The sequence below is a fragment of the Anopheles funestus genome, chromosome 3RL (genome assembly GCF_943734845.2).
Source record: "Anopheles funestus chromosome 3RL, idAnoFuneDA-416_04, whole genome shotgun sequence".
NCBI classification, from domain to species: Eukaryota; Metazoa; Arthropoda; class Insecta; order Diptera; family Culicidae; genus Anopheles; species Anopheles funestus.
In genome coordinates this window covers 1,987,701-2,005,625 of record NC_064599.1, presented here as the reverse complement: position 1 = coordinate 2,005,625, position 17,925 = coordinate 1,987,701, and the positions used below count along the sequence as shown (strand labels likewise).

General features: G+C 48.2%; 1 protein-coding gene and 1 long non-coding RNA gene across 2 annotated transcripts in view; one reads left to right on the top strand and one right to left on the bottom strand.

The window, feature by feature from the left end:
• The window catches only part of LOC125771218 (titin-like), a 42,350-nt gene that overhangs the window by 13,151 nt on the left and 11,274 nt on the right, over positions 1-17,925 (top strand). Inside the window, exons 7-13 of the mRNA XM_049441617.1 lie at positions 23-5,869; positions 5,948-6,182; positions 6,264-6,435; positions 6,497-6,683; positions 8,079-8,409; positions 8,483-9,809; positions 10,504-10,633. Of these exons, the coding sequence (XP_049297574.1) occupies positions 23-5,869; positions 5,948-6,182; positions 6,264-6,435; positions 6,497-6,683; positions 8,079-8,409; positions 8,483-9,809; positions 10,504-10,633 (8,229 nt within the window). The remainder of the gene's footprint in view (positions 1-22; positions 5,870-5,947; positions 6,183-6,263; positions 6,436-6,496; positions 6,684-8,078; positions 8,410-8,482; positions 9,810-10,503; positions 10,634-17,925) is intronic.
• On the bottom strand, positions 13,372-16,584 carry LOC125771226 (uncharacterized). Its single transcript, XR_007419282.1, has 2 exons — positions 15,422-16,584; positions 13,372-15,288 (listed from the first exon to the last, which is right to left on the bottom strand). It is a non-coding gene; the product is annotated as an uncharacterized LOC125771226 (long non-coding RNA).

Sequence of the window (17,925 nt, the reverse complement as noted above, 5' to 3'; positions counted from 1 at the left end):
CGCGTTTTCGTTTATCTTTTAGCAAATGCCGGATTATATTTGGAGACGCTCGATGAACAGCGGCTGCAAAAGATTAAGGAACTGGAGAGCTACCAGAAACCGCACACTCCTGATGTTGAACCGGCCAAGCAGAAACCAGTCTTCCTCACTCCGCTGACTAGCTTGGAGAATCTGAAGGAAGGCGACTATGCCCACCTGGAGTGTCGTGTGGAACCGATAAACGACCCGAATCTCAAGATCGAATGGTTCATCAACGGAAAGGCAATCCGCGCAGGACATCGCTTCCGTACGACGCACGACTTCGGTTACGTGGCGCTCGACATTCTGTACGTGTACGGTGAGGACAGTGGAACATACATGTGCAAGGCCACCAACCAAGTCGGTGAAGCGGTCAGTACATGCAACATTCGCGTCACGAACAAGCGCAACATCATCTTCGACTCGCAGCATCCGGATGGATTGGAAAAGATCCAGAAGCTGGAGGCGCACGTTCGACCATCGCGTCTGGAGCTGGATGAACCGGAAGTTACTGCACCACGTTTCGTTACCGAGCTGCGTGGCACAACGGAGATTCATGAGGGACAAACGGCCCACTTTGAGGCGCAGGTTGAACCGATCCACGACCCGAACTTGCGCATCGAGTTTTACCACAACGGTAAACCATTGCAATCGGCTTCCCGCTTCCATATTACGTTTGACTTTGGTTATGTCGCGCTGGACATCCAGCATGTTGTTGCTGAGGATGCGGGCGAATACACGGTGAAGGCCATCAACGCCAAGGGCCAGTGCAAATCGTCGATCAAGATGCAGGTGACTGCTAAGGGAGCCATCATATCTGATACGCAGCATCCGGAGGGTCTGGATAAGATCAAGCAGCTCGAGGGCGCTAGTCCATTCCGTCGTCCGGAGGTACAGGATACGATCACAAAACAACGTCCAGTGTTCACTCAACCGCTGCAGAACATTGATTATGTGGCCGAAGGGCAAACGGCACACTTCGAATGCCGCTTGATTCCTGTGGGCGATCCCAATCTGCGAGTAGAATGGTTCCGCAACGAGCAACCACTAGAAGATAGCTCGCGCATCACAAAGCAGCACGATTTCGGCTTCGTCTCGATGGATTTGCAGCATGTGCGCGAGGAGGATGAAGGTGTGTACATGTGTCGTGCGATTAACCCGCTGGGTGAGGCCGTCACTACCGCTTCTATGCGTGTCCGCACGAAGGCAAGCATTCAGATGGATTCGCAGCACCCAGAGGGCATGAAGAAGATTATTGCTTTGGAGCAACCGCACCAGCAGCGTTCCGACGACCAGGAGGCAGCTTTCGAAAAGCCTATATTCACGCAATTGCTGACCGGACCGTCGGAGCTGTGGGAGGGTCAGCATGCACACTTCGAAGCACGCGTTGTGCCGGTTGGTGATGCTAGCATGAAGTACGAATGGTACGTGAACGGCGTTGAACTGAAGATGGGTTCTCGATTCCGTACTACGAACGACTTCGGATTCGTTACGCTGGACATCAATTCGGTCGTGGCGGAAGATTCCGGTGTGTACATGTGCAAGGCAATTAATCGCGCGGGCGAAGCCGTTTCATCGACCACGATGAAGATCAAGTCGAAGGCATCGATCGCGGGCGAACCGCTGCTTCCAGAAGCCTGGGAAAAGATTCAGCTGAAGGAAGCCGCCATGAACCGTGTGCCTGATATGTTTGTCGATACCACGCCACAACAGGCTCCGGTATTCACCACGCATCTGGAGAGCCACGACAAGCTGCAGGAAGGACAGCACGTCTACCTGGAAGCTCAGGTGGAACCACGCGCCGATCCGAACCTCCGTATCGAGTGGTTCAAGAACGGCATCGCGATCACCACCGGAGCACGAATTCGCAGCACATTCGATTTCGGGCTCGTTACTCTTTCAATCAACGGTCTACGAGCGGACGACTCGGCCATCTACACCTGCAAAGCTACCAACAATCTCGGTGAAGCTGTGTCTACGGCAACGCTGAAGATCGATGCGAGCCATTGGTTGCTCGGTGACACCATGCATCCATCGTCTGTGCAGAAAATCCAGGATCTGGAGGCACCGCGAATGAACCTGCGCGATGTACCAGAGGATCAGTTCGAATCGCCAGTCTTTGTTAGCCACCTGAACAATGTGGAGATCAAGGAAGGTGAAAATGCACACTTCGAATGCCGCGTAGAACCTTCCAAGGATCCAACGATGCAGATCGAATGGTTTGTCAATGGTAAGCCACTGCCAACTGGTGCACGCTTCAAGACTACGTATGACTTCGGTTTTGTCTCACTGGATCTGACCGGTGCTTACGCCGAGGATTCGGGTATCTACACTTGCAAAGCAACCAACAGCAAGGGAACGGCATCGACTTCTGGTTCATTGCGTTGTACCAGCACTACCACTATGTACCTGGACACGCAACATCCACAGGGCAAGGCTGGACTTGAGGCAGTCCAGGATACCGAAGCTGCTTTGGCCAACCGTTATCGTCGCCAGGAATCGAAACCGGAATCTGCCTTCCCGAAACCACAATGGACGGTACAGTTGCAGTCGGAGTTCCGGCTGAACGAGGCAGAAGCACTTCATCTGGAAGGCCAGGTTGAACCTAAGGATGATCCTAACCTGAAGATTGAGTGGTACTTCAATGGCAAGGTGTTGGAGCATGGATCACGCTTTAAGATGACGAGTGACTTTGGTTTTGTCACGCTCGACCTTACGGAGGTATATGAACGTGATCAGGGAATTTACACCTGCAAAGCGTACAACCTGGCCGGCGAGGCATTCACTTCCTCGACCGTGTATTGCGCTACTAAGGAGAGTCTGATCGAGCGTACGCAGCATCCAAAGGGCACGGAGGGTCTGGAAAAGATCCAAGATCTGGAGGATTCGCTTCGTCGTCAAGAAGGTGGACAGGCGGAATCGGATGCCGGACATGCACCTCGCTTCACTTCGGAGTTTGTAACGCTGAAAAATGTCGGCGAGGGTGAGATAGCGCACTTCGATGCTACGCTCATTCCCACTGGCGACCAGTCCATGATCATCGAGTGGTTGTACAATGGCAAACAGCTTGAAGCAAGCCACCGTGTGCGCACGGTGTACGCTTTTGGAATGGTGGTGCTAGAGATCCTCGGCACTAAGATTGAGGACTCGGGCAGCTACACGTGTCGTGCCACAAACCGTTGGGGATCGGCTGAGATCAGCGTTGATCTGGAATGCGTTGACAAGTCGGCTGGACAGAAGCCACGTTTCACTACTCAGCTTCAATCGCTGGAGGGCTTGAAGGATGGCCAATCGGCTCATTTCGAGTGTACTCTTGTGCCGGTGAACGATCCGGATCTGAAGGTGGAATGGTTCCACAACGGCAAGCCCATGCGCCATTCAAACCGCATCAAGCCAGTATCGGACTTTGGCTATGTGCTGCTGGATATTGCGTACGTGCAGAGTCACGACTCGGGTGAGTACGTGTGCCGTGCGTCGAACAAATACGGTGAAGACACGACCCGTGCTACACTTAAGTGCTTCGGAAAGGGTGGCGTGTATCTGGAGTCTCTGCAACCCGACTCACTGGCAAGAATTCGTGAGCTCGAAAGCCAGTCGGGTGTGAAGCAAACGGCCGCTGGATCACCAGTTGGCGAAGCACCACGCTTCACCACAAAGATCAACGACATTACGAAGCTAGTGGAGGGCCAGAGCGCTCACTTTGAAGCGCGCCTAACGCCGATCAACGATCCCGAGCTGGTGGTGGAATGGTACTGGAACGGACAGAAGTTGCCACATGGCCATCGCTACCGTACGTTCCACGATTTCGGAATCGTGATTCTTGATATCCTGTACTGTTACGAAGAAAACTCGGGTGAATTTGAGTGCCGTGCTACGAACAAGTATGGCTCGGACAGCACCAAGGCTACGCTGCGTTGTATCTCGAAGGCCAACCTTATCCTGGACTCGCAATTGCCCCGTGGAATGGAGGGTGGACTGGAGAAGATCCAGACGCTGGAAGATTCTTTGATCCGTACCCGTGATGAGCGTGAGCGCACCGAGGGTGGTCGTGCTCCAGTCTTCACCACGCCACTATCGAACATCGATTCGCTGCGTGAAGGCGAAAGCGCTCACTTCGAGGCGAAGTTGACACCGACGGACGATCCGAAGCTGAAGGTGGAATGGTTCTGGAACGGCAAGCCACTAAAAACCGGCTCACGGTTCCGCACGTTCTGCGACTTTGGATTCGTCATTTTGGAAATCTCGCCAGTATATCCCGAGGACTCGGGAGAGTACTCGTGTCGTGCGACCAACGAGTACGGTGAGGCAGTCACTACGTCGACCATGCGTGTACAGGGTAAGCGTAGCATTATTCTTGAGTCACAACTGCCCAAGGGCATGGAGAGCACAATCGAACGTATTGCCGAGCTGGAAGGTCTTGGCATTCCTCATGGCGGACTTGGCTCGCCCGATGATGATACTGGTAAGCCACCGGAATTCATCACCACACCTTCGGACATGACTTTGACCGAGAATTCGTTGGCGCACTTCGAATGCCGCCTGACGCCGATCAACGATCCGAGCATGCGTGTCGAGTGGTACCACAACGGAAAGGCTTTGTGGGCTGGCTCTCGCATCAAGACGATCAACGACTTTGGTTTTGTAATCCTGGAGATTGCTGGCTGCTACCAGCGCGACTCGGGATTGTACACGTGTAAGGCTACAAACCGCCACGGAGAGGCAACCGTTTCATGCAAACTGACTGTGCGTGGTCGCCAAGGTATCATCATGGAGCCGCAACTGCCATCGAACTTCCGCACTGGCACGGAAAGCATCCAGAAGCTGGAGGAACAGCTGCACAAGCGCGAAGAGCTGATGGCTGATGAGGAAGAAGGCCGCCCACCGAAGTTCGTTGTCGAAATCAAGGACAACGTGGACATACCCGAGGGTGGACCAGTTCACTTCGACTGTCGCGTCGAACCGGTGGGTGATTCGTCGCTGCGTATTGATTGGTATCACAATGGCAAGCCATTTGCAACCGGTTCCCGTGTGCACATGCTGAATGACTTCGGTTTCATCGCACTCGATATGGACTACGCGTACGTACGCGATTCTGGCGTGTACGAGTGCCGTGCCACCAACAAATGGGGCACCGCGTCAACTACCGCTAAGGTGACTGTGGTGGCCCGTGGTGGTATTGTGCTTGATTCACAGCTGCCTGAAGGCATGACTGCTTCCAAGCTGAAGGAGCTGGAACGTGGAAAAGTAACATTGGCGACCCAGGAGGAGCGTACCTTCGGGCCACCGAAGTTTGTCTCACAGATCCAGTCGGCCACGATCGATGAGGGTGAAACTATTCGCTTCGAGTGTCGCGTTGAACCGAAGGAAGATCCGAAGCTGCGAGTCGAATGGTTCCGCAACGGCAAACCACTGCCAAGCGGTCATCGCTACCGTACGATCTACGACATGGGCTTCGTGTCGCTGGACATTCTTTCAGTATACACGGAGGATGCTGGCGACTATACTTGCCGCGCCTTCAACGAGCACGGTGAGGACGTAACCAAGGCTCACATCAGCTGCAAGAAGTTGCCGTCGATTGTGCTTCAGAACCAGATTCCAAAGGGTATGCAGAAGTCGGAGACGCTAATGCAAATGGAAGCAACGATCAAGAAGTACACCGAGGAGATCTTCCTGACGGAGGACGACTTGTTCGATCCGGACCGCAAGCAGCCACCCCGTTTCGTTGTTCAGATCAAGGACCAGACCAACCTGGTCGAGATGCAGGCCACCAAGTTCGAGTGCCAGCTGGCACCGGTCGGTGATCCAGACATGAAGGTGGAATGGTTCTACAACGGCAAACCACTGCCGTACAGTGAGTATATACGAGATAGCAAATACTGGGACAATTTATAAGTGGCCATATTTTAAACAACAATTTATGCTTTCACAGAGAACCGTTTCACGCCGATCTACGATTTTGGTTACGTTGCAATGAACTTCGGGTGGATCTATCCGGAGGATAGTGGCGAGTATTTGTGCCGTGCCACGAACTTGTACGGCATGGACGAAACTCGTGCAATCATCAAGACTACCGGCAAGCCAGGCATTGTCTACGATTCGCAGTTGCCAAAGGGCATGAAGAGTATCCAGAAGATCCGCGAGATGGAAGCTTTGTGGAACTTGAAGTATGTTTAACAAAAAAAAATCTCCAGTCACTCAAAAGTGACTCCCTGTACTTTACTAACCGTATTCGGTTATGTTTCTAGCATCCCCGAGGTGATCGACGAGACGCAAAAACCCAAGAAGGAACCAGCGTTTGTCAGCCGGCCGGAATCGATCGAGGTAGAGGAAGGTGAATGGGCTCGATTCTGTTGTCGTGTTACTGGACATCCAAAGCCGCGTGTCATGTGGCTCATCAATGGTCATACCGTCGTTAATGTAAGCATCAGAGGAAAACGTTCGGTAGATGTTACGGATCTAACTAAATCCTTCCCTTTAGGGTCAACGATATAAGCTTACTTATGATGGCATGTACCACTTCGATATTCCGAAGACGCGTCAATATGACACTGGCAAGATTGAGGTTATCGCTCGTAGCTCCGTTGGTGAAGCCGTTGCTAGCTGCGAACTAAAGATTACTCCTCGTCGTGATGACTACCGCGGCGTGCTGAAGAATTCGCCACGACGTAAGTATGACGACACCGCCATCAATCGATCTCACTGCACCAACAATGAACTCTTCCTACTCGCGGCAGTGTCAGCCAAAAATGGACACCTATCGCTACTCTCTACTCTATCTACTTACTACTGCCACTTTTATCACTCACACACTTACTCTCTACTACTCACTGGCCACTCAAAAGGTCAGCACTGGAGACTGGTGCTTTGCTTTAGGTAGAGTTCGCTCCACTACTGATTGGAGTGTCACTAGCGCGTAAACTCCATACTACTACACTAACAGAGAGGTGATAAACACGCTTCACTATATTCATGCCTCTCTTTTTGCTCATGTCGAAACTGCACGGGAGGCCTTCCACCGGACCATTTCGCGAACAGAACCGTACCACATACGATATGCAACAGCAACAACAATCAAACCATTTCACGTCAAATACTCCTTCAAATTCCCGTTCCCTATTCCTAATCTTCCTTTCTTGGGAAGAACTCTTCCCGAAGACCACAATCGCCTACAATTCTTCCCCTTAATGAAAGCAGATTTAGCATAAGGCAGTGCAGCTCCCGGTCCAGTTGCGTTAAACATGAGAGGGAGAGAGAAAGCTAAACGGGGATCTTCCGTGGAACTCACCTCACCTAGTACTGCAGCCTGGTGTCTGGGATATGGAGTAACTAATCGCCGACTTCCGTGCGGAAGATCGTCATCCGATTCGATCCAGAAAGCACCTCTATCGCGCATTTGCACTATGCTGTGTTTCTTTTCCGCTGCAAGCCGTACGACACCGTATGGAACTAATTTTATCTCTATCTCTTCTACTCGTTTTGTACATAAATGGCACTTTTGTTGGAATCGTGCACTGCATCCAGCTTGTACAGTTTCGTGTACTTCGAAACGCCTTCCATTTCTTGCTTGCTCTTATTGACTGACCATTTTTCTTATCTGTCACACTGTTCGGGAATTCTTGGGCTCTGGTTGTTCTCGCTTGATGGTGAACGGTCACTGAGATACAGGTGCTAGGTAAGGTCTCATAAAGAAAGCGAGAACAACGACAGGAAATTGTACTTGTGTCTAATGTCATCGCGTTTCTAACTTGTTGGTAACCGTTTCAATCTCAATCTTCAATTAACCGTATATTAATTGCGATGCACCTTAACGGAATTTATCCCAATGTCTGAAGGCATGTTTTGCATGCACGCAATCTTCCCCGTATGGATCTTCTACTCCCGTTCCTTGCAATGCAGCGATCATATGGCTCGATATTTCTGTACTGTATCATAACGGTGGACCTTAAACACGGTTGGGTTTTTCCCGCTTTCTGGCGGAATTCCCCTCCATGTACGGTTGTTCATGAACTGCGTTCTGTTGTCAACATCCACTTTTCCAACCCTAATTATTTGATTAACAGCATGGTACGACTACGATCTAGTCGCTTATCAGAAGGGACGCGTTGAAACGGATCTGGAAGTGACGCTGCAGGAAGAGAAGACGAAAAAGAAACGCGTTACCAAGGTTGTGCAGAAGGCGAAGACCAAGAAGGACGGTGAAACTGAATGGCAAAAGACGGTCAAGCAGAAGAAGGGCGAGGATTACTACAGCAAGTTGGCTGAGCTGGAAAATGAGCAGATCACCAAGGAGCAGAAGATGCGCGAAGAAAAGCACCAGTTTGCGATCCCGGGCGAAAAGGTTGTTAGCCAATCGATCGCCAAGGGTATGGCAAGTGCCTACGAGCAGACACTGTAAGTATAGTAGCGATAATGGGACCATTTCTGACACAACCACTCAACCTGCGTCTATGCTTCCATGTTACAGCGAGGAAACAAAAGAGAGCGAAAACGTCGAACTGGTGGAAGCTCCCAAGAAAAAGTTGATCCCCGAACCGACCGAAACGTCCGTCCAGGGCAAGGAAGTGCACATCTCGCAGCAGAAGCAAACGCAGAAGGAGGTGTACGATGACAAGGAAATCATTCGTAAAATCACCGCCACGGAAACGACCGAAATGGAGCACAAGGGTACGACGCAGGAGCGCGTGGTGGAAGGCCCGGTACAGCCGACCAAGTCACCAGTATTCACGCGTAAGATTCAGCCGTGCCGCGCGTTCGAAAACGAACAGGCACGGTTTGAGGTGGAGTTCGACGGGGAACCCATGCCGACGGTGCGATGGTTCCGCGAGAACTTCCAGATTAACAATTCAGCCGACTTCCAGATCCACACGTTCGGTACGAAGTCGGTGCTTATCATTCGACAGGTGTTCCTCGAAGATTCGGCAGTGTTTGCCGTGATTGCGGAGAACCGTGGAGGTACTGCCAAGTGTAGCGCCAACCTGGTGGTGGAACAGCGCCGGCAGCAGGGCCGTGGTGGTGTGATTCCACCGAGCTTTGTCAGCACGATCAGTGACACGACGGTAACGGCTGGTCAGTTGGCGCGTTTCGACGCCAAGGTGACCGGCACGAAGCCGCTCGATGTGTACTGGTTGAAGAATGGGCAGAAGCTCACGCCGAACATCAAGTACAAGATGCTCGAAGAGGATAACAACTACACGCTGCTCATCATCGAGGCGTACGCAGAGGATGGGGCGAAGTACGAGTGTGTTGCCATCAACGGTGCCGGTGAGGCACGGTGTGATGCGGTATGTACCGTGGATACACCCGTTACGCCCATCATCGAAAAGCCGGCCACTCCCGGTACGGAGCGTCCACCAACGTTGGTGGAACCGCTCAAGGATAAAACCGTACCGGAGGGACAATCGGTAGAGTTCCGTACCCGTGTCACCGGCAAACCGACACCGACCGCACAATGGTTCAAGGGTGATAAGCAGATTAAACCCTCCAAGTACTTCCAAATGGGCAAGGATCGGGATGCGTTTACGCTAATCGTTACCGAAGCGTTCCCAGAGGATGAGGGCCAGTACCTGTGTATTGCGTCGAATCCGGGCGGTGAAGTCCACACAACTGCGACGTTGAAGGTGGTCGCACCAGAGATGCCCGATGCCGGCCCAAAGCTGGGTGAGATGAAAGATTGCATCGTGGACGAGGGTTCGCCAGCCCAGTTCAAGACAACCATTGTCGGCAAACCTACCAAAATGACCGTCCAGTGGTTGCGCGAAGGCCTTCTGATTCCGGAGTCACCCGATTGTCAGGTAAGCTACCAAACCTTGAGACCCTGAGAAATAGAATTGCGTTTGTGATGCCGATCATTATGCTAATTTATCACGCAAATGTGCCCTAAGACACCTCATCTAAGGGCCGTTTTTTCTAGTTTGGTTTCGTGCCAGAAGTGTGACCGCGAACGATGTGTCTTAATTAATGTCGTTGGATCACCGTGCTGGAACAGACAGAACTAGCTGCGATCGATCAGTAGTTGTTGGCACACGTGTTTGATGATCTTGTTAAATGTCACACCCACCAGATCAGTTCCATTTGACCTCACTTTGCATTTGGATGTTTTTTCATGCTTATTCAATCCGTTCCGCTAACAAACCTGAGACAGGTGCCGATGAAGCCCATGCCAAGGTAGTACCCGTTTTAATTACCTTGGCAGACAGTTTGTCGCTCATCGGTCGGCTTGTTTGTCCGTCAACAATCCTACGCGTGCTCTCGTGTAAAGTTTGCCCGATGAGTGTTAAAAATCGGTTTCGAAATTAATGTTGGCAAACCGCCCAATACCACAACGGCGCCAATAGATGCTTGAACCAAAATTTGACAACCCTGATCCATGATTGCTAATTGAGCTCGATTTCTTCACATCTTTTTGCATTTCTTTACCGTTTTAAATGTGACTTTTTGCTAATACTGCTCCAATGCTGGCATTCTCCTTACTGTCTTTTTTTGCAGATGATCAACGAGGGTAATAATGCCGTGCTTCTGATCGGGACGACCTACGAGGAAGACTCCGGTACCTTCACCTGCCGCGTGACCACATCCGCTGGGCAGGTTGAAACGTCCGCCAAACTGATAGTCAAAAGTAAGAATACTCAGTAGAACCAAAACAAAAACCAACCAACCTGCAAAACAAAAAAAACAGCAAAACATCAACAGTAAATAACTTAGTCCTGCCACGCGTTGCAAGCTGTGTACATCCTTCTACCCCCAAACAATTCTCCATTACTTTACACACGCCTCTCGAATATTTAAAATCGATTTCATAACTGTCACTAAGCGTCACCCGTCAAATAATCAAACACCAGCGTACCAGCCGGATGTTTAATGGACGGTCAGATTGTTGTTTTGCTGTTGTGCTACCTTGTTTTTATTTCGCGTATAGCCTAGCCTGTTACTGTTTTTTCCCATGCGAGTTAGGTATTTGCGCTCCGAACTCTGGGGCAGCTCTTGCTAAGACCATTATTAACCAAAAAACAGAAGAGAAAAAAAAAGTTCATAACTTGTTCCAAAAATCACAAACTTGTGACAAAATGCAACCATCTTGCGGGCGTAGCGAGCAGCAGTAAAGGATACAGGATGTTCTAATCTTCCGTCCCAACAACGTTCGCGTCCCAAGAGAAGTCACTCAGAGTCACATTTAGAGAGCTCATTAATTAATGTTAAAATGACAACGGAATCTTAATAGTTGGAAGGAACAGCGGAGACACAAGAGGGCAGTGCAAGTGCATACATCATAAAATAATTGCGTTAAAAGAAGAGCTACAATACCAATACATTCAGATTAAGAGGCACGTTGGATTTGAAAGGAAAGTGAACGCCAAAGATGAAGAGAATAGCTATTTACATATTTATAATACCGCGCCATGTTTTTGATGCTGTTTTTTTATACGTCTAATAGTGTACCCTACATGATATATAGCTTTGCTGATTTTAATGATCGAGTTAACTGACAATTATACAACCATGCATAATTAGGCCAGCTTAGTTTTTTATAGCTTGAGGATATGTTAACACAATAAAAAAAGAAAGGCTAAAGGAAAGGAAGCGTTTTGTCACCAGAAGTACCGAGGGGACATAGAACACACAAGAATAGAGCGAAACTTCATCCTCCGCAAAGCCGGACGAACGAATTGATAAGAACCATGGGCACTGTCTCACTTTTTTATTCTTAGGTAGATGGATAACACCATCTATCCTCTAAAAAACCAAATCTCTTGAAACCACCATGATCGAACACATGCACAACACATGCACATCAACACGCACACACGAGCACACGATACGAACGGGGAACGAGATCCCAACCACCAGGGGATCTCATTCCCACGAGTGTCTTCGCTATTTTTAGCAATGAAGATAGATCGAATGACACACATGCGTACAGAAAACGAGGAATCGTTTTTTGTGTGAGCCGGCACCGGTTCGACTCCGTGGCCATTTCCAAATTCCAATAGTTGTGTGCTTCCCCGGGTTGAAGTTGATCTTCTTTCACCCCCGGGGGGCGGCAAACGTAAACGCCTTCTCCAACTCCGGTCTTTATAACTTCTCCGTTAATTCGTGAAAAACCCCAAACAAAAAATAAACATACCCCGACAGTGTACGAATCCATCCCTGTACACCATCCGTTGTGAGATTGGCATCAAGTGAAACGTCCGGAATTATAACTTTCGGTTGAAAACAAAAAAAATGAGTACATTAATGCAATGTACGGATTGAATATTCAATCTCATTTCCCCATTTTCTAATCAGTCTATTTGTCTTTTTTTTTCCTCGGAAAAAATAACACACCTACACCACATGAAATTTACACACGTTTCCCATGCTCATCTTCCTTCACAAAAGAGGGACACATTCACATGTCGTCGACCCATCAATCGTTCGTTCGTTCGTTCTTTGCGGTGGGAAGTGGGAAAAATTATGCCAAAAAAAATCAAAAGTTCAGTATCTTCCACCGTAACGCGTTCGGTACGCTCACCAAGATTAATAGCCAGCGTCCAATCACAATGTCTTAAAAAAAATTGGCTATGAGCAGAGCATCGACGTCACATTCATGGCCGCCCCCAGAAGGTGCATTTTGACTTTTGATGAAGAATTTTGCAACGTCCCTGAGCGAGTGTGTCGTTATGCATCGCTCTAGGTAGGCGAATCTTGACATCAAGAGCACCAAATATAAGAAGAAATAAAAAAAACGATGCCTTCCCTAATTATACATGGCCACGTTTTCTTCCACGGCTTCGGAGAGGATGCCGCCAGATACGGATGCGTGCCGTGTGCATTTTCCGATGCGATTTTTGAGCAGTTCGTGAGTTTCGAAAAGGTGTGTGAGCACACGGTTTGGAATATTCCAACATCGGGGTGAGTCAATGCCTCGCAATGCCACAGCTACGTCTAGCGTCTGTGGGTGCGTTTATGCTATATCCTGAGGTGAGCGGATGCTGATGACAAACCTGACGAGATGGTTTGGTGCACCCCACCGTGCGAGTTGTGTTATTTTTTTTCACACGGCAAGAAACGGACTATTCTAATAATAGGACACGGTGTGCTCCGTGTGGCGTTCTGTTTAAACGGCCACATCACCTCCGGCGACCACATGGTACAGCGTGTTTGCACACGGAAAAGCATCGCGTCCCGTTACGCTTTCCCGGAAGATACGGCGAGATACGCTTCTGGAGCATGAATCATGCTGACCTTCGCGCTAGGGTTAGAAAGTGTAATCTGTTTGTTTAACTGCAGGGCGCGCATATGTTTTTTTTCTTTACGAGTTCTTTCGATTGATTTTCGGATGATGAGTGAAGGCGCACAGTAATTAAAGTTTGTTCATTTTTTTTGTTCGTTGGTATGTGATGGCAGTTTACTTTCACAGTACGGTAGTTTACTTTATTGCGTATGAAAGATAAAAACCAGAACAACATGAGATTTATTACTATTATTACTTACCTTGAAGCGATCGATATCATTACGGTGGAAGGTGCAGTTAGTTATTAGCCAAAAAGGTAGAAAAGGTTCATTTTTATCGCATAATAACAGCCACCGCCATGGCGTACAGAAGTTGGAAATTGGAGCAGAAGTTCAGGAAGGATGAAGAAGGATAGCGTGCAGGAAACAATTATGTAACCCCCCCCTCTTCAAATTGCTTCAAACTTTGTGTGGCGTCTAGTGCTTCTTCGAGCTGAATAATTAGCAATAAAGATTTCATTACTAAAATAGATTTCGTTAGCACAAAACCCCTCGCTTCCGAAGGGTACTGACAAGCAGGGATGCAAACAAGTAAAGCCGCTCGAGAGGTATGATCGTTCGAATCGGGCACTGAACATAACAAGGAAAAGAAACGAATACAACATGGACACTGCACGGTATGGAGCGTGTATCGAAAGATAGGCATCGTACTTGATCTCGTTCAAGATTTATAAGGGTAGCATTTGGTTCGATCTTCACAGTACCAGAAGTCGATCGTAATGTTCAATTTGTTCCGACTCCGGTTGTAAAAACAAAACTGTTGAGCAGGTCTTGGGGATGACTTGGGGATATTCAAGGATTTCTAGAATTTTTTCCGGAATCTCGATCGGTCAGTCGGGCTGAATCATCGCGTTACTTAGTAAGCATATCCCGATCGTCAGCCGTTGAGTCATTTCCTTTGTTGAGTCAATGATGCTACCCACGCGTGTACTTGAGGTCGAGTTTCTAAGGCTTGTTTTTGGACGATGACGTGCCGTGTGCTATTGTTGTCACGCCTATCCGGATCGTTCTATCTGTTGTTCAGGATTGATGTTTGTAGACTTGCGTTCCCGATAATGTATGCACTTGCTCTGATATCTGATCTCTGTGGACGGCAGCAAACGTTGATTAGGGAGGTAGTAGTTAACGATCTGCAATCTGCAATATTCTTCAGGGCCTCCTCTCGTCCGATTGGCGCCAACTTGCCATCACCTGTATCCTGTTCAAAAAACAAAACGGAATTCTCAGCGTTAGTAAGAAATAAACTTTAGGCAACCGCTACCGAAACTGAATTGCTGCAGCGTCCTCAAGATGGTTGCAGTTGGGATGCGTACTTCGCGCGCTTGTTTATGACATCAACAACAACATCAACACAACAAAGAAAACAACAATACAAAAGGCCAAATTTCTTTTGTGTTTTAAAAAATCGCTAAAAATAGTTGTGACTTTTGTTCCTTTTTGCTTTTTTGTTTTTGTTACAAAATGTTGACGTCCTTTAACCCGCTCCCTTTCCTGCTTGTGTGATATCGCTACCGTGTGTGTGCTACACTTCTTGACCGCGTATAACCGGGCGAATGACCCCGAATGTTCTACGAAAGTCAAAGCGTGCAACACGGCTTCAAACTCTTTGCCCTGGCGCCCAATGTAATAGATTTTGTGTGCTTCAAGCGGTTCAGGTTTCTTGCAAGGAGACCGTTTACTCGAGCCGTGACAATAAATTAACGCTGCAGCAATTTGTTTGGTAACAATACATGCTTATGAAAGAGGTATACTTATCTTGTCAACCTGTGGCAGACATGTAGGATCTTGTGTGCCGCCATTAACGCCCGTGCTGCAACGCCTGACAGCTGCATGCAGTTGGAAGCTCCTTCCGCTATTACCCGCTTATATCACTGATCACTTGGTTGTTGTTACGCTTTCAACAGATAGGTGTCTTTGTCGCTGACGTTCGGTAGTTGGTAGTCTCGAGCAAGGACAATTTAATATGCTTAGTCTCGTACACAGCGGGCAGAGTAGGGTGTACTAATGCAGAACGAGAAAGTAGAGAACGATCGTGAATTCGTTCGGTTCCAGCGCTTTTGCCGTTGTTATAGCTTGCCGTGTTACTTAGCTTTAGTTAAGATTTATTTATTAACAAATTAAATAAAACACTCACTGTGTTCCACATAAGATTATTAATCGCGCCTTTAACAAATCGATTTTGTCCTTCCTTCCCCGTTCCCAATTCGTCACTATACTGCGCGATCAGAGACTAATTATATGTATGTTTTTATACGTTTTGTAAGTAAGCAATAAAACCGAACTGGAGAGCAATACATGTATAACAAAAGAAATCAAACAAAAAAAAACACACGCTCATTTCGTTTAAATGGTACTGATTCCTTCCAATTATCCCGAACCGCTATTCCATTTTCCCTTTGCTTTGTTCACTAATTCGAACCGACTGATGGAAACCAGGAAGTCCCGAAAGCCGACACCAGGTGACACAAAATTTTTTGAATATTTAAAGAAAAAGACTTCACTCTGCAGGACAACGGTGTTGACAAACATGTCATGCGCGTCACCTCCTACACAGGCACACACGGATTACACGATGGACTACACAACCACACCGCACGACGCCAGGAAACGAGTCGAAACGCCACGCGATTAGAAACTCCCCGAACTCAATTAATTCTAAACTCTACGCGCCTCTAATTTCCGCTGTCTTCCGGTGTTTTTGTCTATCATCCCGCCCTCCCCCTGTATACTTTAACTGTACGATCCAGGCTTCTGAAGCCCTTGCCCTGCCTGGACCGAACCGGTTCGCAAACCGTCCAATCGAGCTAACCACACTATGTCGACTAAAGTGTACGATCGGTTGAAAAGAGAGCGCCCGGTGTCCGCACTTTTGAGGCCTAATGTCGTCCCACTCGGCACATGCGCACTATCAACCATCAACCGCTCACCAGTGGATAGATATTTTAAGAAATGCCGAAAATAATTAATAAGGGTCACTCACGCTCGCTCTCATCCACACGCTCATGGCAGTGGCTCTGCTCCGGTGAGAAAATCGGGAACGAACGCTAAACGCGGGAGCTAGTAGCTAAAATTAAACCCTCGACGTACAACCCTGGTCACTTTTCGAAACGGTTCGACAACCATTGTGGCTCATTCCTCCATTTTTCTGCTTTTTCGCCGAACCGGTTCTCGAACTTAACCCCGGGTATTTCGGATGCTGTCAGTGCTTGTCAACTTTGTGTCGTACGCGGCACCACCCCGCAGCGAGTAAGCGGGCCGAACGGATTCATCTTCCGACATGACACCTTCAACACACTGATTGTCTGCAGTTGGGGCGATTTATGACCCCATTTCCCGCAAGTTGAATCGCGCACCGAGTGCACTCGGTTTCCGCGCCATGTTTTAGTACCTTTTCCTATCTTTTCGTTTCTCGGCACTCATTTTCGCATTGCGCAAGCAGTGATAACAGAAGCATTTGTTAGGGTTTTTCCTACTTTTTGTTTACCTCGTTGATCCTTCATATACGCAACAGAACCGCTTAAGCGCAACTTATTTTTGATGCAATAAGCGACGCCTCGAGTCTTTTCTTGTTTGTCTTGATTTTCCACCATTTTTTACTATTTTTCACTAGACAGGAAGTTCCCACAGCTCGAGTGATAAATGTCTAGCGAAATTTACAAGATTAGCGTTAATCGAGGGGAAAAATGTTGGGAACGTATGTCGGCCTTATGCTTAGCGGGAAGTGAGAACCTCTGCTAACGAGTAGGCGAAATAGCGGGGATAATTTGCCGAAATGAAAAATTATTTATATGACTCCCTGTCACCAATCTAATCCGCCGACGTCGTGTCTCGTAGGCAGAAGAAAACATTGCGTGACAATGGACTGGGTGTGTATATCTTGAATGGTTCATTCATGATATCTTATTTCACAATTTAGACCTGAATTGATAACTGAACGTTTGATAGCAATTTACGTAGTACGGGAAGAAGTTTTAGTAGTACGGGAAGTAGTTCTAGTAGCGCATAGAATCACCAACAATAACACGTGACTTGAACAATACGTTGCTACCGTGTTATCTCAAAGTTCGAGGTTAAGGACATGAATAGTATACCCCGGTGAAGGGTGTACGAAATGGTCACGATTCTATGCATTACTCAGAGGAAGTATCCAACCTCGGCAGATGGGTGAATCATGCGGTTGTTGTTGTATCGGTAACGAGATAAACAAAATGAATGACACACTAACTAGTCGTCAAGGCTGACGCCATTTTCAGACCATGACTGATCGTTTGTGCTGCAAACGACCATCAACTTGATCTAGAGTCATTTTCCTAGGAATAGAATAATAATTGAAGGATCTTCTTAATGTAGCAAGTACGAGAAAAAAACATCTTGAGTATTCCCACGCGTTTTCTCACCCAAGTAGAAAAACGATGAAGCATTGCGCTATAGAACAACAACATGTTGTTGGCATGTTGATTGAGCCGGACACCAACGCGGTTTCCTTCAGTTACCTTTACCGCGCAAGAAATTCTTAGCGCGTACAGGTACAATAAAGCCAGTACCATTAAATTCCACCAAGCATGACGAAGCCGCTTCACTGCAAACGGCCAAATAGCACACCACTTTCTACGCCCATTCCCTTGATGACCTAATCCA